Source organism: Ornithorhynchus anatinus, chromosome 1 (assembly GCF_004115215.2).
Source record: "Ornithorhynchus anatinus isolate Pmale09 chromosome 1, mOrnAna1.pri.v4, whole genome shotgun sequence".
In the NCBI taxonomy this organism is placed as follows: Eukaryota; Metazoa; Chordata; class Mammalia; order Monotremata; family Ornithorhynchidae; genus Ornithorhynchus; species Ornithorhynchus anatinus.
Genome location: NC_041728.1, coordinates 11,450,866 through 11,473,566, shown reverse-complemented (window position 1 = coordinate 11,473,566; position 22,701 = coordinate 11,450,866). Strand labels below are relative to the sequence as shown.

The 22,701-nt window shown below is 40.9% G+C and overlaps 1 protein-coding gene across 9 annotated transcripts in view; it reads right to left on the bottom strand.

The window, feature by feature from the left end:
* The window catches only part of MCTP1 (multiple C2 and transmembrane domain containing 1), a 381,506-nt gene that overhangs the window by 171,100 nt on the left and 187,705 nt on the right, over nt 1-22,701 (bottom strand). For all 9 annotated transcript variants that reach the window (XM_029071442.2, XM_029071444.2, XM_039911172.1 and 6 more), the window contains 2 exons: nt 8,467-8,637; nt 7,032-7,162 (listed from right to left, as the gene is read on the bottom strand). In XM_029071442.2, the coding sequence (XP_028927275.1) occupies nt 7,032-7,162; nt 8,467-8,637 (302 nt within the window). The remainder of the gene's footprint in view (nt 1-7,031; nt 7,163-8,466; nt 8,638-22,701) is intronic.

The window sequence follows — 22,701 nt, the reverse complement described above, 5'->3', positions numbered from 1 at the left end:
TCTCCTAAGCACTTGGGAGAGTACACTGTAACAGAGTTGGTACAAATGTTAAGAAACAGCATGGTCTAGTGGATACAACACAGGCCTGCAAGCAATGGGGACTTGGGTTCTAATCCTGGCACTGCCACTTTTCTGCTGTGTGACTTTAGGGCAAGTAACTTCACTTGTCTCTGCCTCAATTACCTCATCTATAAAATGGGAATTAAGACTGTGAGCCCTATATGGGACAGGGACTGTGTCCAATCTGATTAACTTGTATCTACCCCACTGCTTAGTACAATGTCTGACACATAGTAAGTACTTATCATTTAAAAAAACAAAACAAAAAATCATATTCCCTACCCTCAATGAACTTTCAGTCTAGGGGGGAGACAGACATTAAGGGGTCCTCCACTTGGGTCTAATCTGATTATCCAGCATCTTTGCCAGCACTTAGCACATAGTGAGCACTTGAGACAATTATCACTTATTATTATATATATTTTATAATGATGGCATTTAGTAAGCACTTAATATGTGCCAAGCGGTGTTCTAAGTCCTGGGAGAGATACAAGGTAATCAGGTTGTCCCATGTGAGGCTCACAGTCTTAATCCCCATTTTACAGATGAGGTAACTGGGCACAGAGAAGTTAAATGACTTGCCCAAAGTCACACAGCTGAAATGTGGCAGAGCTGGGATTAGAACCCACAACCTCTGACTCCTAAGCCCGTGCTCTTTCCACTGAGCCATACTGCTTCTCTCTCTCTCTCTCTCTCTCCCTGTGTGTGTGTATATATATATGTGTGTGTGTGTATATATGTATATATATATATATATATACATATATATATATATATATAAATAAAACCTTCATGGGCACTTGGCAATCTGCTGCAGCCCTGCCCAATAGGGGCAGAAGTAAACTGGAATGGCCAGACCTCAGTTCTGGGAGAAGCAGTCCTGGAGCGGTGGTCACATTTGAAAATATTTTGTTTTAAATAAAGAGGGGGGCAGGAAGCGCTAGATTGATTTCGCTCTAAGAGCATCAGTCCCCACTTCCTCTCCAGTCCTGGCTCTAAGCAGCACTGCTCTTCTAGCCGATACCAGCCACACTCAATCTGAGCCTTTCAAAAATCTTTATTCCTCTTCCAGAAAGCAGTTGGGTTCGGGCAGTTCCTCAAGGGACGCTAGTTGTCTTTGTGCCCTTCCCCTTGTGGCAGGCAGTCCCATCCATCTCTTCCTCCCTAGAAACCATTTTTACTTTTCCTCCTGCCTGTCTACTTGCTCATAGTACTTGCTGCTCCACTGGAAACCTGAGTGAGTGTGAGTGATGCTGTGTAAACCATGAGCACTTTAATCATTTCCTCCAACCAGGTTCAGTTCTGAAGCCTCAGGGTTGAGGTTTGTCCACCGTTCCTGCCACGAGGCTCCACTACCCTCCATCCTCAAATGAAAACTGAGGACCAGAATTCAAAGTAAAATAATAATAATGATATCTGTTAAGTGCTTACTATGTGCCAAGCACTGTTCTAAGCACTGGGGTAGATACAAGGTAATCAGGTTGGGCACAGTCTCTGTCCCACATGGGGCTCACAGTGTTAATCCCTATTTTACAGATGAAGTAACTGAGGCATGAAGAAGTGAGGTAATTTGCCCAAGGTCACACAGCAGATAAGTGGCAGAGTCAGAATTAGAACCCAGGTGTCCCCCACTCACCAAAACTGGTGATGGCAAAGAAGCTGGACTCCAGTATAGAGGATTCATTCATTCATTTAATATTTAATCATATTTATGTGCAGAGCACTGTACTAAGCGCTTGGAATGTACAATTCAGCAAGAGAGATAATCCCTGCCCAACAACGAGCTCACAGTCTAAATGAATCATATCTTTGGTCTCTTTAGGCTGCATAAGGTGGAGCCTCCAGGACAGAAAACTCTTCAGAAACTTTGCATAAAAATGTCAGTTGATCTTGAAGAGAAAGGTCTTTACAATACCTGATGGCCAGTGAACCAAGAGAAATGTAGAATACATAGCCAGAGATAGGAAATAGCCAATTATGAGAGTAAATACGGCCTGCCAAATTGGAATGGTTAACTCAGGAAAGACTGTACTTCCACTCTCTGCCAACATTTTGCTGTTTAAACTGACACAAATTCAAACTTTTTAATCAGTTGATTGGATAGGTTATTTTGACATGATATCCAATGTAAATAGAAAATGTCCAATTTAGGATACTCTGAAATTATTCAACTAGCAGGGTGTGAGGAAGGTAAAACTGGCCTTGAAAGAGAGGAGAGCAGTAAGAAAGTTTAAATCCAAAATGACTGGAGTCAGAGGTAAGTCTAAATTAATTGGGAATTTGTGATAGTGGAGAAACTTCTTGTCACCTCACTCTCTCTAAAGTTGAAGTGGCATGCCAAATCATCAGGCAACATGTGGGCGTTCAAAATATTTGGGTGGTTGATTTACACCATGAAAAGAATAATTTTAAATACTTCATTTCTTTGTGTAAATATGGCACTCAAGCATAATATCCCCCACAAATTGGATTTTTTTCTGCCAATAAGAGAATTGGTATGACTAAATGGTATCTTGTAATTGAAGTGCTCTAATCCAAAGTACTCTAGTGATTCTAGAGTGGTAGCCAGGAGGTAAAATGGTAAGAAACAGATGCTGTTTAATGTACCAGCATGAAGAAGTCCATCTTGATGTTTATTTCCATAACCAGGCTTGAAAGATTTTAAAACATTTCAGTCCAACAAGTTTGTTTGGCTTCATTCTCTTAACCTCTTTCCCCTTCACCATTCCATCTTTCACAGAGGCAAATGAGTTTTTTCTGTGCCTCATTTTTCCTAATGGGCAAAGATTATTAACTCTCATTTTTGGAATTTTGGAAGCAGGACTCTGTAAAAGCCCATTTTGCACTTGTTCCATGAGAAAACAGTGGAGGGTTAAGTTCAGACGTTCATCTACGTGCTTCTTCCTACTCCAGGTCTCAGGGTAGCCAGGGTGTTACCATTCCCAGCATAGCTAAGTACTTAAAGCCCCTGGCACACGGCTACTTCATTTCTTTTCTTAATTTTATCCCACTCATAATTCACTGGTGCTCTATGAAAATAGAAGTAAAAAAAACCCCAAAAAATAAGTTTACCAGCCAAAGTAAAAAATACTTTGGGTCTTCACCAGTCTCTGGTGGAATATTTTGTTATCTTTAGAATAGAAGCTCACAAGGACACAGAGTCACTCCACCAGGTTCCATACAGCGCTTATAGATTTAATGCTCTCGAGGAAACATAATCGAATTCTAAGTTTATCCTGATTTTCTGAGACTGGAATCAGATCCTTGAGCACAGGAATTTTGTTTAACTTTAGTGCATGCTCTCATGGGCTCAGTATAATTGTCTGCATACAAACAAGTATTCAGTAAATACTATTGATTGAACAGAGTAGGGAGAATAGGTCTGAGTGGCATTCCCAGCTTTGATCATTCATTCAATAGTATTTATTGAGCGCTTACTGTGTGCAGAGCACTATACTAAGCACTTGGAGAGTATAATTCAGCAATCCTAATGCACCATGTGATCTTGGGGAATCAGCTAATTTCTGCTCCAATTGTGAAAAAGGGGATTTTAGTAACTCCCTAGAGTGCTGTAATTAGAACAAGTGGAATTTGTTAAATGCTTACTATGTGCTGACTGCTGGGGTAGTTACAATATCATCAGATAGGACCCAGTCCCTGCCCCAAACGGGGCTCAAAGTCTGAGTAGGAGGGAGAACAGGTATTCGGTCCCCATTTTTACAGATGAGGAAACAGGTACAGAAGAATGAAGTGACTTTTACAAGGTCACACAGCAGGGAAGTGGCATAGCTAAGATTAGAACGCTGGTCTCTGGACTCCCCGGCCATTATTCTTTCCATTAGGCCACGGTGCTTCTCCTAACACCTCAATATGAGCATTTAAAGTTAAAAAGCCCAAAATGGAGTGACGGGGAAGCAGGAGAGATGGGTGGAATGGGTGTGTCATGGGGGAAAGTGAATAATGCCACCTAAATTTGTATAGCGCATTTGGATCAGTGAGCTCATTTTGTCCTCACAGATGTGAGCTTGTTAATGTTATATCCATTTTGCAGATGAGAAAATTGGGGCCCTTAGAAGTGACTTGCCTGAGGTCAGGCATCAAGTCATCGGCGGCGCTGAGCCTAGAACCCAAACAGTCCTTCTCCCATTCTTATGAATTTATCCCATGCGCTTTCTACCTGACATCCTTAGCCCTTCTGCATATAGGAACATTTAATTGTACATTCAATTATTTATTCTAATTTATTCTATTTCTTCCTGGCATAGTCATTCAACTCTCTCTCTCTTTCTTCCCACTGCTCCAATTGTTCATAACTAGTTTAATGTCAGTTCCCATTTTGCCCCCGCATTAGATTGTCATCTCTTTGTGGCCTGGCAACAATGTCTTGTGTTTCTGCTGTACTCTCCCAAGTATATTACACTGCTAATCAAAAATGTGATTACTGCTACTAGATTATGCTGACAGAGAAGAGGATCAGTGACAGGTAAACTAATTAGGAGAGTCCCAATTATAAGTCATTTGTACATTTTTCTAAAATTGCACAGGAGGGCCTACAAAACTCCAGCTCTGTCCCAGCTAAATTGGTATATACAGAAACCCTAATAAAATGATCTGTTTAGCCTCACAAACTCTTAATATGTTAGGGCTAACATACCTGTTAGCTCTGTGGGCAGGGAATGTGTCTGCTAACTCGGCTCATTCTTTCATTCATTCATTTATTTGTACTGAGTGCTTACTGTGTGCAGAGCACTGAACTATGTGTTTGGAAGATACAATATAATAACAGACACATTTCCTGACCACAGCAAGCTTACAAAGTACTCTCCCAAGCACTTAGTACAGTTCTCCGCACATAGTAAGCACTCAGTGAACACCACTGATTGATTGATTTAGGACCATAATCATTACTAAAACTTAGAGAATGCTAAATTTCAGAGAATGAAATATACTACAGATGCTTCCAAAGCATGAATGCAACAGAACTAAATGCTTAATGCTGTTATTTTCTCAATGTTTTTGGATGTTTTCAACATTCAGAACTCTTTGGGGAGATACTTCTATTTTAGCATAGCCCTGCCAAATTACTAAAACCTCCATTCGTCAATTTTAAAGGTAAACTGCAGTACCACAAATTGCACTTAACACAAAACTCTTCAGGGATCATTTTCCAGCCCATGGAAATATTGTTAACAGTATAAAAATTGGAGCGATCACAGGAAAAAAAACAGAGAGACAAATTTCGTTGCTTCATTTGCAATCTGGAGGACAGATCGAAAACCCAGTGGCAACACTAGTTGTCAACATAAATAACATTCAATATAGCAAAACATTTACCCTTCTCTGGGAGAAATGGAGAAATAAAATACTTTAATTGAAAGGCGTACTTCAGTTTAGAACTGACTCATCTGGCATTGTTCGGGTAGGCTTATAGGCTATTGAAGTTAGACTTTATAATTCTGTTTAAGAAAACAAGTAAAAAAAAAAAAGCTGAGCAGTTTCAGATTCCTCAAAATAACTGAATCACTTAAACTGCATCTGCCTTGGTTTTTAAAAGCAAGTTGAAGTATTTTTTTCCCTTTAACACGCATCCAACACACCTATCACCAATAGGATGCAGAAGACCATTTTCTCTCACCCCCAACTAGCCAAAAGAGTATTTATCCCCTACTTCAAACCCCTAATTCGTATACCATTAGTGGAAACATGACTGAAAGTGGCAGGGAATGTGTCCATTATATTGTACTCTCTCAAGTGCTTAGCACAGTGCTCTGCAAATAATAAGCACTCAACAAATATGATTGACTGAATGACTCGGTTTGTATTTACTTTATTACCATGGGCAATGACAACTCAGAGCCACTGATAACAAGGAGATTAAGTCGACAGTAATCTATGAACATAAAATACACCAAAAATCGATATCATTTTAAAGAAACAAACATTCCTCCCCACTCCACACACAAACATGCTCTATGATCTTTGCAGTGTTGGCTTCCAAATAACTCCAGCAGAATAAAAGTATATGGAATGTGATTTACATATTTGGTGAATTTGTTAAACCAACTTGTCCTCAATTGTACTCATTCTTGGTGATTTACTACAGCTGTCAGCAGCCAATTTGTTCAGATTATTGCTATGCATAAAGGTGAACAATGATGAGGATTTATTAGCTGTACAAAGGTGGCACATGCAAGATAGCCTTCCCAAATGTAGGTGAGAAATTAAAGCACTAAATAGAGATTATCATTGTTTCTTGCTTTGTTTGAAGTAATGAGAATAACTGTGTTTACTTATAAGTGTTTCTTAAATGAGATTAATTTCAGTGTTTACTTACTATGGGCCAAACATCATGATAAATGCTAGGTTCAAGAAAATATATCCCATTAGACACGGTCAACTGTCCCAAATGGAGCCCACTTTCCAAGTAGGAAGGAGAGAACAAGCATTTAATCCGTATTAGAAAGGTGAGGAAACTGAGGAACAGATGAATTCATGACTTATCCAAGATCTCACAAAGCAGGCAAATGGCAGAGCCAGGATTAGAACCCAGAGTCTCCAACTCCACGGCCTCTACTCTTTCCACTAGGCCAGACTGGTTCTCCTCAAGTATCTTGTGGAGATTCTAGTATCTTATAACAGGTGAGTCTCTTCTTCCCACTCCAAAGCCTTAAGTAAAAAAATAAAGTGGGCATATGGAGCCAGACTCTTCTCCGTTTTGTTTTCCATCTATAAATGTTTCCATTTTGGATTTCCTCAGTCCATTAACAGATCAAAACTGCCACCTACCGGCTAATTCCTAAATCAATTTTCCACTGCTTAGCAAGGAGGATTTCTAAATAGCATGTAGAAAAATGTATTTGTCACCTGGGAAAGTTCAGTGTGTCCTTCAGAATGGTGACATAAATTAGGTTTATAAACAAGGCTATTTTTAATCATCCGCTTCCCTCCGGAGGGATTCTAATTGAACAAACCTGCCAATGAAGTCGTCCCTCTTCCCTGCATCTTTGTCCCAAGCAGTAATGTCAATTATTCCCCCTCGCTCTTCATAGAGATGGAAGTCAAACTGCTCCCTCCACTGAGGATTCAAAGTTTTTGGCATAATCTGTAAAGAGTTGAGAAAGTCATTATTTCCTATGATCATCACCCCAGTTAAAGGCATCAATAAATGGTATTTATTGAGTGCAGAACACTGTAGTAAGTGTTGGGAAACTACCATACAGTAAAGATGGTAGACACGATCCCAGCCCTCAAGGAGCTTACAGACATTCTTGGCTATGACAAGAAATGAAATGTTAGTCACTGCCCAGAAAGTATCATTTTTCTTTGAACAGGAGATAGGGAAAGTAGCACCTTGTTTGAAAAAAAATTACCTGGGAAGGCTAGACCATGACTACTGCTTTGGAGGCATTTGAGTTCCTAACACTTTTACTGTATAACAACTTGGAAGGTGCTTGAACAGTTTGCCCAGAAAATTCAGCTATTTTCTCATGGAAGATTACCATCATTTTGAACTACAACCTAACAGACAAAATGCCTCGAGTTGACCAGATAAATGGCTACCTTATCTAGCTATTTCATCCACTGCTTAAGTGGTTTAAACAGCAGCTATGTAGGTCTAGCAATGCGGGGGTCGGGAGGGAGGAGCCAGGAATGATGGAGGGTGAAACACTGTGATCCCTGCTTCCACCTCTCCCACAGTAGATTTTCTGATTATCTTGTATCTACCACAATACTTAGGACAGTGCTTGGCACATAAAGCACTTAAATACTGAGTCTTCCTGGAACATGAGGTGAGTTCTCTCTCTATGCTTAATACCTATAGAAAATAGGTCTTAGACATAATGTACTTTTGGGATTTATGATTCTAATTCAAAATCTTTTTCACATATCCACTTGCTAGAAAATACTTAGAGAAGTTTGGCTGTTTCCAAAACTAAACTCTCTTTCCTTAATGCCTCACTTCTTGACTTCAGCTCCCTCTGCTTCTACCCTGGCACAAAGCTTTAGAAGGAGATCTATGATCTGAATTTCTACTAGCTCCAAATTCGCGTCTACCAAGAAGCCTTGCTTCCAAAGTGGCCTCACCTCTAGAAACAAAGTGATCATCAACTGGATGTACAACCTCAATTCAGATGAGCCCAAGGATTAATTCACTTTCACATGACTTCTTGTAACAACAGGGGCTATTTACTCCAGAGTAGGGTCAGCTGACCCACAGAAATAAGTGTCCAGTAAATTGGCAAGTATTTGAATTAACATTTCCCTTTCCTCCCTCCTCTTTTCTTTCCACTCTGGCAAAAAGCAAAAGGGAAAACTTTAAGATGGATAACTTTTTAGTTCCAAATGCAAAGACAACTGTTTCTGTATCCAAAAATCACTAAGTGTGATACGGTGAAAAGAAATTACCTTACTCTTGTACTTCTGATGTCCAAGCCGGAATTTCACATAAGGATCACTCAGTCCGTTTGAATCCATGGCCTTAAGACCTTTTCCTTCTATCAAAGTGATGCTGACAATCCCTCTCCACAAGTGAGATTTCCTGTGCAGATCTGACAGACGTAAACTTTGGGTCTGAAACTTAGTAAACAGAAAATAAGAGTTTGTTAAAACAAATGAGATTTGAAAATTATGTTTCTTTCTTCTTCTTTATGGTACTCAACTGCTTATGATGTGCCAGACACTTTACTAGGTATAGAGAAGATATAAGAGAACCAGGTTGGACACAGTCCCTGTCCCATACAAGGCTCACCACCTAAGTGTCTCCCGCTGTAACTGAGAATTTCTGAACCCGAAGAAGCCAAGATCCCAAAAGTCACTGACCGTCAACACTCATTTAAATATTTTTCCATATAAAGAATTAAAAATAAAGAGAATCTATAACATTCATTTTGACCAAATTATAGACAACCATAAATACGTGTTGTCACTTCAATACCTAAAGACCTTGCCAGTTACAGTGCCAACACCTGCTTCTGCCTCAGATGTTTACAGAAAAATACTTGGACCTGGCATATTCAAATTATGAAATCCAATTTTCAACCTACTCTTTATTGGTTAGGTACTAGGATTTTATTCTTTTACAGTTTAGTGCCATTTGGAACTAACATGAAAATACCTGGGTACTAATTGTCTTCCCAACTCCAGTTGCTACTTCACTCTGCTGCCCAGACAATTTCTCTGCAAACAAAAACTCCTTACCATCAGCTTTAAAGCACTCAATCAGCTTGATCCCTCCTTGCCTCACTCTTACTATAGCTCAACCTGCATGCTTTGCTCTTCTAGCTACAACTTGATCATTGTATCTCAATCACATCTATCTCACTACTGACACCTTTCCCATATCCCCTCTCTGACCTAGAATTACTTCCCCCATCCCAAACCACGACTCTCCCTACCTTCAAAGCCTTACTAAGGTCACACTGTACTTTCCAACTGATTAGTACAGTGCTCTGCACACAGAAAGTGCTCAAATACGATTGAATGAATGAATGCTTCCCAAATTAAGCCCTCTTTTCCCCCATTCCCTCTCCCTTCTGATTTGTCATTTATGCACATCGATCTATACCCTTTAACCACTTGATATTCATCCCATCCTCAACCCCACAGCACTTATGTAAATATGGGAGCCATGCAGGACCTAGCCTGTGTCCAACCTGATTACCTTGTACTTACTCCAGTGCTTAGAACAATGCCTAGCACACAGTAAGTGCCTAACCAATGCCATAAAACAATCCATAATGCATTTATATTAATGTCTGTCATGCTGTTGTATTTATTGAGCACTTACTGGGTGCAGAGCACTGTACTAAGCATTTGGGAGAGTACAATATAACAATCAATAGACAAATTCCCTGCCTCCCCCCTCTAAATTGAAAACTGTAGGCAGAGAATGTGTCTACCAACACTGTTGTATTGTAGTCTAAATGTGTGAATAATAATAATGGTATTTGTTAAGCGCTTACTATGTGCAAAGCACTGAGGTGATCAGGTTGTCTCACGTGGGGCTCACAATCCCCATTTTACAGATGAGGAAACTGAGGCACAGAGGAGTTGTGACTTGCCTAAAATCACCCAGTTGACAAGTGGATACAGTACATATGTCTCCAAATATGCAGACACACATGCTCTGTGAGAGATATTTACTGACCTGGCTTTAAAACTAAAATAAAATGAGAAGAGTGTTCAAGAGAAATGCTGAAGCCTCTCTCCTTTATAAGAACTGTTTTCCTAACCTCAATATTTAGAAACTACATTTTACAAAATCTCCCCTATCATAGCTTCACTTCTAAAAATATGTCTTCCCAGAAGTAGTTAGAAACATCTATTCTTAGTGTGGGGAATTATCAATTGATTTTAGAATCTGAAATTTTGGTTAAATGCTATACTGACAAAAATGAAAGGAGACAAAAGGAATTTAAAGGCAAAGATCAATATGGTTCAGAATAGCCTGGCACACACAAAACCCTGAATCTCCCAAGACATAAAAATGTCTTTAGTTCTATAAAGGTGAGATTTCATGATTTCAGAGATGATCCCTTTTATTCTGACAAGTATACACAAATGTTTGTTCACACTTTTAAAAAAATCCACCTACTTTTAATTATATCATTCACATAGATTGATTTCATTTTCTGAGTAGTTATTTTTCCAAAGAACTCTCCTAGAACAGAAGTGTGCGGCTGTTTATAATGCTTTTGGGAAAACCTACTTCATTATTAGATAAATTAGAGGTTTTAAGTGATGCTTTCTAACAAAGGAATGGGCATTCCCCCACAATAGGCCCTGTTTAGGTGATTTCTTTTTGTACAACCATGGTAAAGAGGAAAAATATTTCAATGCTCCATGGAGTGATTAATTCCCATTCTAATTTACAAAGCATCAGGAAGCCAGAAATTATTTGAACCTAGAAATTTAGTGCAGATAGCCTTTGTCACTTATATTTTCAGTTGGCAAGATTCCACAGCAGATACAATAGGGATGGAGGAAATTAATTCAATTAATGTGTTGGAGTTAGTTAGATTATTTTTATTTCATGTTAAAAAGCCATATAGGAGAGATGTGAGTGTTTAATCAGTTCAACCTAATGTCAAGTGACGGTTCATCTTAGCAGTGAGTGTAAGAATTAAATTATTCAGAATTTGTGCATTTTGGCAACAAAGATTATGAAATTCTGTACAGGAAAAAGTAAAGACCAGGGTGCTTTAGATTTCTGTTGAAATTAATGATCTGGATTATAATTCAATATATAGCAAGGCTATACTCATTATTATTACTACTATTAACAATAATAATGATGCTGCACTCATATGCGTCAACTCCCTGGACAGAGGCAAGATTATCAGATCAGATGTAGTACTTCCCCACGTGGGACTCAATACAAAAAAGGGAAGGAGAGCAGGTACGCTATTCTCATTTTATAAGGTAACTGAAGCGCAGAGAAGTTAAGCGACTTGTCCAAGGTCACACAGCAAGTGGCAGAGCTGGGATTACAACCTGAACGACCTGACTTCCTAGTCCCGTGATTTTCCACTAGACCATGTTGCCTCCATAAAGTAGGTCTTCCCACCCAATCAATCAATGGGTGTTTTTTTTTTTTTTTTAGCATTTACTGTGTACTAGAGAGAGAACATATTCAGTCTTTACAGCACTGCCAGGTTTATTTCCGGGGCAAAGATATGCCAAGCATTTTCCTAAAAATATGCTTGGGTAGTTACAATTTTTGGCTGCTTTTTGCTTTCCTCTCTTTGATAGTCAAAGGGCTCCTGTTGTTGTTCGCTAAGTAGCATTTTCTAAGGTTCAGAAGTTATAAAAACAAATTATTCAGATGCTTTCCACTATGGGGATGGAGCCCATCACCTCCCAGCAGTTCCCAATAGCTTCTGAGAACTGTAGGTGAAAATCTGGCCCATTTAACCATTGGGGCTGGTAAAATCAGTGGTATTTATTAAGCAAAAAACTCTCCCAAGTGCTTGCCAAGTGCAGAGCATGGTACTAAGCGCTTAGGAGAATACAATACAATATAGCGTGGCTCAGTGGAAAGAGCCCATGGCTCAGAGGTCATGGGTTCCAATCCCAGCTCTGCCGCTTGTCAGCTGTGTGACTGTGGGCAAGTCACTTCACTGGGCCTCATTTACCTCATCTGTAAAATGGGGATTAAGATTGTGAGCCTCATGTGGGACAACGTGATTACCCTGTATCCACCCCAGCGCTTAGAACGGTGCTCTGCACATAGTAAGCGCTTAACAAATACCAACATTATTATCCTGTACGATACAACAGAATAAACAGTCGAAGTTTTCTTCCAACAATTCTCTTATCAGCCCTGTTTGAAAGGATTATAAAGCATCCCATCTGGTGGAAAGGCCTGAAAAAGTCAGAGATAGGATAGTCCAGAGTGAGGTGTAGTTGGAAGGTGAGCTTGGAAGTAGTTAAGAGTATCAAGGGGAAGTGCAGGGGAAAAAAGCTTATATATAACAAAGGTAATAATAATCATCTTGTAAATGCTTACTGTGTGTCAAGTCCTGTGCCAATTGTTTCATAGGTACAATACAATGAAATCAAACAGTCCCTACACAGTCGCAGGGAGAGGGAGAACAGGTATTTAATCCCCATTTTACCAATGAGGAAACTGAAGCACAGATAAGTTTAGTGATTGCCCCAAGGTCACAGAGCAGGCAAGTGGTGCAACCAGGGTTACTACCCAGGTTTCCTATCTGGGAGTCATGTGCTTTTTCCAGATGGCGGAAGCTGGAGGCGAACCTTGAAGCCAATAGTAAAGAGTTCTTGATTAGTTCAGAATGAGAAGGTAACCACTGAGTTATAGGTTTCCTAACTAGGTTGGAAGATAGCAAGGAACTGAAGGTGGAGCCAACCCTCTAATTGGAAGTTAGGAGATCAGTAAAGACATTTATATGTACTGAGTGCTTACTGTGTGCAGAGCACTGTACTGAGGTCTTGGGAGAGTAAACACCTCTGATTGACTAATTTGCTGTCAGGATCAAATTATCAACAGCATATCCTCCAGGGGATATGCTAGCTGTTTTTTTGCTGAGAGAATGTATTTGAAGGAGGGAAATTGAAGAGTACAATAGTTAATCCTATACAGGATGAACTGACATCATTTGCTAAGTCTGGGCCCATATTAAAAATTGACTTCCTCCTCTTTGGAATTCTGCATCGGTAGAATGAAATTCAATATGTGACCAAACTTACCATCTGTCATTTTCTTTTGCTATAGTAGACAGTTTCATGTCCCTCAAGCCTCTCTACAAAATCTCAGTGAGAATGGACTGAGAAGCGTTGCTTGTACCTCTACTATAAGCCAGTGTTCTATAAGAATCTGTTCTTTTCCTATATGACTCTATTCTCAGAGTGTATGGCATTATTTAATCAAAAGACTCATAAGACACTTCACCAAAGAGCATTAACAGTCTAGAATTACTGTTTCGTACCACAAACATCCATACCTATGAATGCATGGCAATAATAACAAGAATAATTATGATTAACCACTCACTATGTGCCAAGTACTAAACTAGATACAGGATAATCAAATCAGACACAGTATTTACTCAATCTGAATCCAATGAACTTTCTATTCCATTCCTGACTAAATTTATTCCAGGGAAAAGTAGCTGGCTTGGGCAGTCCAATATAAGATTACTTCTTCAGTCATCTCTCCTCTCATCAAGACCACCTTTTATAATGGATCCTCTATTGCTTTGTCCACTTCAATTTTTAATATCCAGCTTAATAATAAAGCTTCAGGTTCTCTCCTTGGCCATTCCACAGAGCAATAATGTTCGATTGAGATGTTCCCCGATTGTTTACTATAACTCTCTTCCCCTAATTCCACACCTTTTAGGTACAATGCATTGCACCTAATTGCACACATTGCGTTTAATGTAATTTTTACAAAATGCAGATGTGTACCTCATCAGCCCTCACTAAACTCTTTAGGTTCTTTCAAATTCCCTCCGATATCTGATTAGCACCGAAACTGCACCAGATTATCTCCACAGAAGCACAGAGCTAGAAAGATCCATGAATGTCTCCACTTTCTGGATCATTAGGCAAGCTTATATAAAATTCTTATCTGGGAGAGAAGGGATCTGGATTCTTGTCCCAGTTCCACCACTTGTCTGCTGTGACAAATCACATAACTTTGCTGTGCCTCAGTTTTCTCATCTGTAAAATGGAGATTAAATCCATGGACTCCCCCTCTCATACTGTGAATCGGGTGGGACAGGGACTGGATCAGACTGTACCTAGTCGAGTGCTTGGCACATAGTAAGTGCTTTATACCAATCATTACAAACAACCACTTGAGTGGCTGGATGGGGTATGTGCAGTCGAGAGAGGGGGTTCTTGAAAGAGAGAGAAGGGAGAAGAGGCAGCCAGCATGGATTCCATCAAGAGTTCCCTCCATCCTTCCTGCCAGAGCCACCCTCTCTCTGGCTGCAGGACTTCGAGCTTAACCGGGTGCCTCTCACCCTGTTGTAATATAAGGCAGGAACTGATTTGCTTCAACGTTATGGAGTCATAATCAGGGTGAGGCTACAGATGACAGCTCTCTAGTTAGCAGATCGGGTGGATTTTCATTACCTTTGACCCTCTCGGCAAATGTTAGGTCGGAAAGGAAGTCTAAACCCTGAGACATTTTAGCCTTCAGTATGCTCTGATCAATTTCCCTCATTTCCTAGTAAAGATTTAGCCAGGTAGCATATTTCACATCTCAGGTACCCACAAAAGAGGCTCAGATGATGAAATTAAAATAGCAGCAGCTCACTAATGAATCCACTTGGTGCCTATCAGCTGTCACGTTCAAAGAAAGAAGAGTCAAAGGGGGGAGCCTTCCAATAGGTAATGTCCCCACACAGTGAGAGTTGTCCATCTACGTACTGTTCAATCCTCGCTCATCTAGAATGTTTGTGTGCCTGCTCTTTCCCTCAGAACATTTTCCACCTTTTTTTTTTAAAAAAGAATCCCACATGGTGTAATTTGGATCATTACTATCCAATTCTTATTGTAAAAGATGGATAGGTCTTTGCCATTTCCAGCTCATTTGTCATTTCTTTTGCCAGTTTAATTTCCACCAAATAATAATAATGATAATGGTATTTGTTAAGCACTTACTATGTGCCAAGGACTGTACTAAGCGCTAGGGTGGATACAAGCAAATCAGGTTGGATACAGTCCCTGTCCCAAGTGGGGCTCACAGTCTCAATCCCAATTTTCAGATGAGGTAGCTGAGGCACAGAGAAGTAAAGTGACTTACCCAAGGTCACACAGCAGACATGTGGCAGAGCCAGGATTAGAACCCATGACCTTCTGACTCCCAGGCCTGTGCACTAATGCAAACCCTTCAATACCTTTACCTTACAAAATGTTAGTTATGTTTTATGACCAAACCTCAGCTCTCTTCCCATAGATCTAAGTCCCACGATTGGTCATCTTAAAAAGCATACGCTTTTAATAAAAATGTGGCATGGCTATGCTTCTGAACTCATATTTCAATACCTAACTTACAATATAAGATAAATCTGAATATAAGATTAGGCTCCTGATGTTTCTTTTATATGAAAACCAGGAGAGCCTCAAAGAAGGGTGATCCTAATTTGTTAAGGACTTACTACGTGCCAAGCACTGGACATAGCTATAGGTTAATCAGGTTGGACACAATTCCTGTCCCACAGGGACTCACAGTCTAGGGTATAGGAGGAACAACCATGTTTCCTCATTCTTCAAGCAATTCCAGTGGGTGTCCATCCACCTCCACATCAAACAGAAACTCATAATTAGCTTTAAAAGCACTTAATCACCTTGTCCTATCCTACTGCATCTTGCTACTCTCCTACTACACAGATGCCAATCTTCTCACTGTACCTCGATCTCATCTATCTCAGTGACCTCTCGCCAACGTCCTGCCTCTGGCCTGGAACGCCCTCTCCTCATATCTGGCAGACAATGACTCTCCCCCAGTTCAAAGCCTTTTTGAAGGTACATCTCTTCCAAGAGGCCTCCCCTGGCTAAGCCCTGTTTTTCTCTTCTCCTGCTCCCTTCTGCATCAGCCTGACTTGCTCCCTTTACTATGTGCAGAGTACTGTACTAAGTGCTTGGAATGGACAAATCGGTAACAGATAGAGACAGTCCCTGCCCTTTGACAGGCTTACAGTCTAATCAGGGGAGACGGACAGACAAGAGCAATAGCAACACACTGCCCATCCATCCCCCCCAGTTCCACAGCACTTGTATACATATTTTAAATTTATTTATATCAATGTCCTTTTCCCCTTTAGACTGTAAGCTCATTGTGGGCAAGGGAATGTGTTTTTATTGTGGTATTATACTCTCAAGCATTTAACACAGTGCTCTGCACAAAGTAAGTGCTCAATAAATACGACTGAATGACTGAACAGGTATTTAATACCCTTTTTACAGATAAGGAAACGGACACAGAGAAGTCACACAACAGGTAAGTGGTGGAACAAAGTTAGAACCCAGGTCCTCTGACTTCCAGGCCTGTGCTCTTTTCAGTAGGCCATGCTGCTTTCCAAGATTATCATGAGTAGTACTAATTGAGTGTCTTTGGTATGTTGAGCTTAGTCTTAAAGTTTGGAATGGAAGTAAAAGGCCCTCGATCTCCAAGGATGAGGAAGTGCATTTGGCACTGACCAGACTGAAAGGACCTTGAACCGGCTTCTTCCCCGATCTGAGAACCCTCTCCCACTCTGCCTTTTTTAAATGGTATTTAAGTGCTTACTATGTGCCAGGCACTGTACTAAGCTCTGAAGTGGAAGCAAGCTAATCAGGTTGGGCACAGTCCATGTCCCACACGTGACACACAGTCTTAATCCCCATTTTACAGATGAGAGTAACTGAGGCTTAGAAAAGTTAAGTGATTTGCCCAAGGTCACAGCAGACAAGTGGCACAGTAGGGATTAAAACCCAAAACCATCTGGCTCCCAAGCCCGTGGTCTATCCACTAGGCCATGGTGCTTCTCCACGATACCTTGCCTCAGTGGGACCAGAAGCGGCAGCTAAGGTCTTTCTGCTACCGAGGAGGGGCATTTGGGTACCCCACAAGAGAAGCCTGGGAGTCCTTGGGGGTGGGGTGGAGAAGAAGGGGTCAAAACAGATATGGCTACCCAACTTACTCAGTACACCACTTAATCTTTTCTTGCACTCAAGATTGAAGAAATCCTCAAGTTGTGGATTTCGTTACAAGGGAGTATGGTGGCCGAACATCCAGGTGGAGATGCCCTGAAAGCAAATTTGAAATTGTACGGCAGGAGCAGTTTCAGGGCCAATGAGGTGGATTTAAGAAATTACCCACAGATAGAGGTGGTAGATAAAGTGAGTGGATGAGCTCCTTGAGAGAGTTGAGTGCACAGTGAGACAGGAGTGTTAAAACAATTTCAATTAGTAGAGGAGAGGTTGAAAAAGAACAAGGTGAGAGAAAGAAAGGGAACCATGAGAAAGGAAGGAAAATAGTGTAGGTAACAAGTATCACCGAAGCCAAGATAAAATAGCATTTCCAAGAACAGAAAATGATCAATTTCATCATTTACTTCGAGAGAGCCAAGTTGAGACTAATTTTTCATTAATCCATCCAAATTTCTAGTCTTTAGTTGAAAGCTGTTCATGATTGTTCAAATCCGTGCTTTTTTCCTTCTCAGACTAATTTAGCAGATAGTTTCCCAATTACCTTCTTTTTTTGTTATCAGAAACCTTCTCCAAATAGAACACACTGTGAATCATGGTAATAATATATTAAAATTAAGAGTTAGTAATTAAATTTCTTTATTAGGCATTGAGCAGCAAAGTATTATTCTTGTTTAGACATATCTGTGTCCCGAGGCTATAATTTACCTGCTTTATTTAATTACTTCAATCATTAGACATCAATGGACACTTTGAATTTCACTTTCCTACCCATGTTCTCTTGTAGAATCAGTTCTCTCCAAATCATTTCGTTTTTCTGAGCTCTGTATTTCTCTGAATGGGTGTACAATTCAGAATATATCACTCAAACCCTTCCTTTCTATAATTTTTTGAATTTCAATAGACACCTGGCATTATAAAGATATCTAAACAAGTAGATTTCATTATCAAAAGGAATAAACAAAATCATCTCTTTATGAACTCCATGGTGATGTTTATGAATTCCATGGTGATGTTTCAAAAGGTCATAATTGTAGATTGAGACATATTTTTAGTTTAATCAAGGAAAGTTAAAACAAATCTGGGCTAAAACTGGGAGTTAACAACTCAGCATTAGAAGCATTTATTGTGTCATTAAAACTGAATATAAGTGGAAGTCATCCCTTCAGAAATGTCTGATTTTGAGAATCTCATTAATAAAAATACAGTGGTGCGCACTATGTGCTACGTACTGTAGTAAAAGGAAGGTAGATACCAGATAATCAGGTCGAGCACCATCTCTGTTCCACATGGGGCTTATCAGCTAGCTTCCTACTTCCAGTCACTCATTCAACCACTTTAAAACCACTTTAAAACGTCTCCAGTTATAACATGGTTCCTGCCACCAGGACCCTCTGACGGCAATTTGGTGAGAGGGAAAAAAGAAATGTACAATTTTTTTGTTCTAGCCACTCATCACTGCATAACCTGGCTTCAACTTCTGCCCACAGACAGATGGACTGTAAATTTCCTGTCGACAGGGAAGTATCTACCAACTTTGTTATATTGAAGTCTCTCAAGCACTTAGTAAGGTGCTCTGCAAACAGTAAGAACTCAATAAACATAACTGACTGAACATGATCAGGTGATTAGGTAAACCCACCCTGACCTTAATCTGTTCCATCCCTTCCCGCTTCATTGCTCTCCTTCCCCTACTCAGGGACTTTTTTTTAACATTTTACTGCTGCTAAAAGTCCCTTCGTCACCGCAGCCCCTGGGTCCACCATCTCCACTGAGTTGGGCCAAGGCAATACAAGAGGCCTACTGCTACTGTTCTTCCCCACGGTGCTGTTGGGGACACAGGAAATACAAGCTGAGGAAGGCATGGGCAACTCCACTGTGGTGAAACAGAGATGATGATAAAAATAATGACAGCAGTATTTAAGTGCTTATTATGTGCCAAGCACTGTACTACACACTGGGGTAGATAAAAATATATGGGGCTCATGGTCTAAGAGGGAAGGAGAACAAAGTATTTTACTTCCATTTTTCAGATGAGGAAACTCAAGCACAGAGAAGTTAAGGGATTTGCCCCAGGGGATACAGCGGACAAGCGGCAGAGCAGAGATTAGAACGCAAGTTCTGACTCCCAGGCCTGTCCTCTTCTCACTAGAGCACACTGCTGCTCAGGGTGGGAGGGTATATTCAAGGGCTCAAAGTGGTGAGGGTGCAAAGCTGCTAAGTCAGGGGGAGTGGGCAGAGCATATGTGGGAGGTGGGGGGAAAGAACAGGGTTAGGGTGGATTTATTGAGTCACTAGTTAGGGATTTTGGCGACGAATGGACGAGGACAGTGTCCTGTTTGAATTTCCACCAGCAGCGCGCTCCACAGCTCATGTGCAACAGTGTAAGAAGCATACTTAAGAGGTGATCTTGGGCTATGGATCAGTGGTATGGAATTGGCAGAGGGACAAGGGAGAGAAGGAGATGAATTTAGGGGCGAGGGCATCCATTTATGCATTTACAGATGGTAATTTGCTTATGGAGACCAGAGGGGCATGACAACTTTGGAAAATTGAAGGGGGGGATCAGAGACATGATCAGAGATCTCTTTAAGGGAACAGGACAGATTTGCGGGGAATGGGAGTGTGGGGGAAAAAGGCAGGTGAGGCTGTTATGGTTGGATAGAAGAATTTCAAAATTCATGAGGGTAGAGATAGTACAGTGATTAGAGATGATATGAAAGAGCACGTGCCCAAGTGGTGAGTGGATGAAGTGGGCTAGCAGAAGCATCTTCAGGAACACCCACCCAGATACCAATATCCCCAAGGATCAATAAAGGGGTGGAGAAAGGAGGAATATGAGCAAGATCTAAATGGTTCAAAATGCTGCAGGGGACAGTAGATGATTTTGACTGATAACTGAAGTAAGTAGTAGCAGTGTGGCTCAGTGATAACAGCATGAGCTTGGGAGTCAGAGGTCGTGGGTTCTAATCCCAGCTCTACCACATATCAGCTGTGTGACTTTGGGCAAGTCACTTAAATTCTCCGTGCTTTAGTTACCTCATCTGCTAATGGGGATGAAGATTGTGAGCCCCACATGGGACAACCTGTTTAACTTGTATCTCACCCAGCGCTTAGCAAATAGTAAGCACTTAAATACCATCATTATCATTATTATTAGTAGAGCCAGATTATTTGGGATTCAAAGGAAGGGAAATAGGGATGGGGGAGGTGGAATGATGAGATAATGGCATTGGTGCGTAAGACAGAAGCCAGTAGAGAGAGCAGCAGGGGTGACTATCATCTGGGGTGCGCCATGTTTTCCTTCATTCACTCAATCGTATTTATTGGGTGCTTATTGTGTGCACAGCACTGTATTAAGCACTTGGGAGCCTACAATACAAACATAAACAGACACATTCCCTGCCCCCTATGAGTTTACAGTCTAGATGGGGGAGACAGACATCAACACAAATGAACAAATTACAGATATGTACATAAGTGTTGTGGGGCTAGGAGCGGGGAAGAACCAAGGGAGCAAGTCAGGGTGACCCAGAGGGGAGTAGGAGAAGAGGAAAGGAGGGGGCTAAGTCTGGGAAGACCTCTTGGAGGAGATGTGCCTTCAATAAGGCTTTAATGATGGGGAAGAGTAGTTTCAGTAATGGCAAGGAGCAGTGGTGCCTGGGTCAGGAACAGGTCAAGGATTCACTCATTCTTTCGACTGTATTTATTGAGTGCTTACTGTGTGCAAATTAAGGATGAAAGGAAGGTTTCCCATGATGGAAAAGGGGTTTCCATAAGCTGTACTTGTCTGAGGAAAACTGAGGAGGGTTGAAAAGCAGCATGGTCTAGTGATAAGCATACACACCCAGGAGTCAGAAGGACCTGAATTCTAATCCTGGCTCTGCCACTTATCTGCTGTGACCTTGGGCAAGTCACTAACCTTGTCTGTGCCTCAGTTATCTCATCTGTAAAATGAGAATTAAGACCAAGAGCCCCAACATGGGGAATGGAACGTGTCCAACCTGATTAACTCATATCTATCTCAGTGTTTCCTACAACGCCTGGCACAGTGAGCACTTAACAGATACCATAAAAATAAAAGGGGGGGATAATATGAGGGGTTGGATGGGAGTGAGCTAAGGGGCAGCACTGGGAAAGAAGGATGGGGATGGGGAAGAAGAGAAAGGGATGGACTGATTAGAGGGAGGGGATTGAGGAGACATGTCGTGGTAGAGGTTAAAGGTTATAAGAGAGGTTGTCAGCAGCAATAACTGCTTAATCTGATGGTTCCGTTGACCAACCACTGAACTGAATGCAGGTCCTAGAGAGCAAAGAGAATCAGTCAGCAGGCGTTCAGTAATTACCACTGACTGATCAGAAGTGGAAGTCAATCAAATGGTTCCACTAGTTGGCAACTCTTCCCATCTTTACAAACTCAAGTCACTATCAGCCAATCTATATACATCACTTTCAAGCCCTTTTGCAAGCCCCTAATTATTGACTGAAAATATTTCCCCAATTAGAAACCTTGTGATTTTAGATTTATTTTTTTGCAGGGGGGGGGGGGGGGGCGGTCGGAAGAAATGGCATTTGTTCTTCCCCATACAAATTCAACAGCTAATATCTTCTGCAGGCCTCCAAGGCCTTCAGGTACATTTACCATTTAAACAAATCTCGCCAATAGGACAGAGCAACTAAAGAAAATCCAAGTCAGCTGGCGTTCCTGATACATGTGTTTCCTCAGAGCCTAACTAGCTTTCTTAATACACTTTAGAGTAGAGTCTCAAAAAATTTAGAAATCCACAAAGGCTCTCCCAGACACTTTGAGTTATACAGGTTTCAGTTATCACGGTCTTCGCGTTTGGCAGCCTCTGGCAAAGACACTGTATGTTTGCAGAAACCTATCTGCACTTGTGTAATAGAGAAGATGAACACCGGGCTGACTGACATTTACACTGAAATGTTATTTACCTGTTTTGTTAGTTACTCAAATAGACTTTCTTATCTCTCACACACATTTAACACAAATATACCCCCCTCAGAAGCCCTTATTGCTCTTTAAATATTGCTGGAAAGTGACAGCCTCAATTCTCTGGAGGATTTCCTCGGCTCCTGCAGCTCTGCGGTGCTTGCTTGCTTTTTTATTTTTCTAAGCAATTTCACCTTAAACCTTTTCATTTATAGTTGTCAATGAGGCTGCTGGAAGGGAGTTCTGTAGGAAAGGAAGAAATCTCAACCTGCAAATGTAGAGCACTTGAAGCAATGATTCTCACCTTCAAACCATTCTCAATTTCGGCTTCCAAAGTAATCATTTTTTTTTTTTTTGAATGAACCAGAATTTTGGTCTGTCGCCAGCAGTTGGGGAAAATAGTCTGGCTTTCCTGTCAGCTCAAGAAGTGTGGTGTTATGCTGTGAAAAGATCAGTCCCGATGTAAATAAGGCATGCAGGCTTGAGACCATTCTCAAGCCTTCCTGCTTGCAATAGGCAAATCAGTG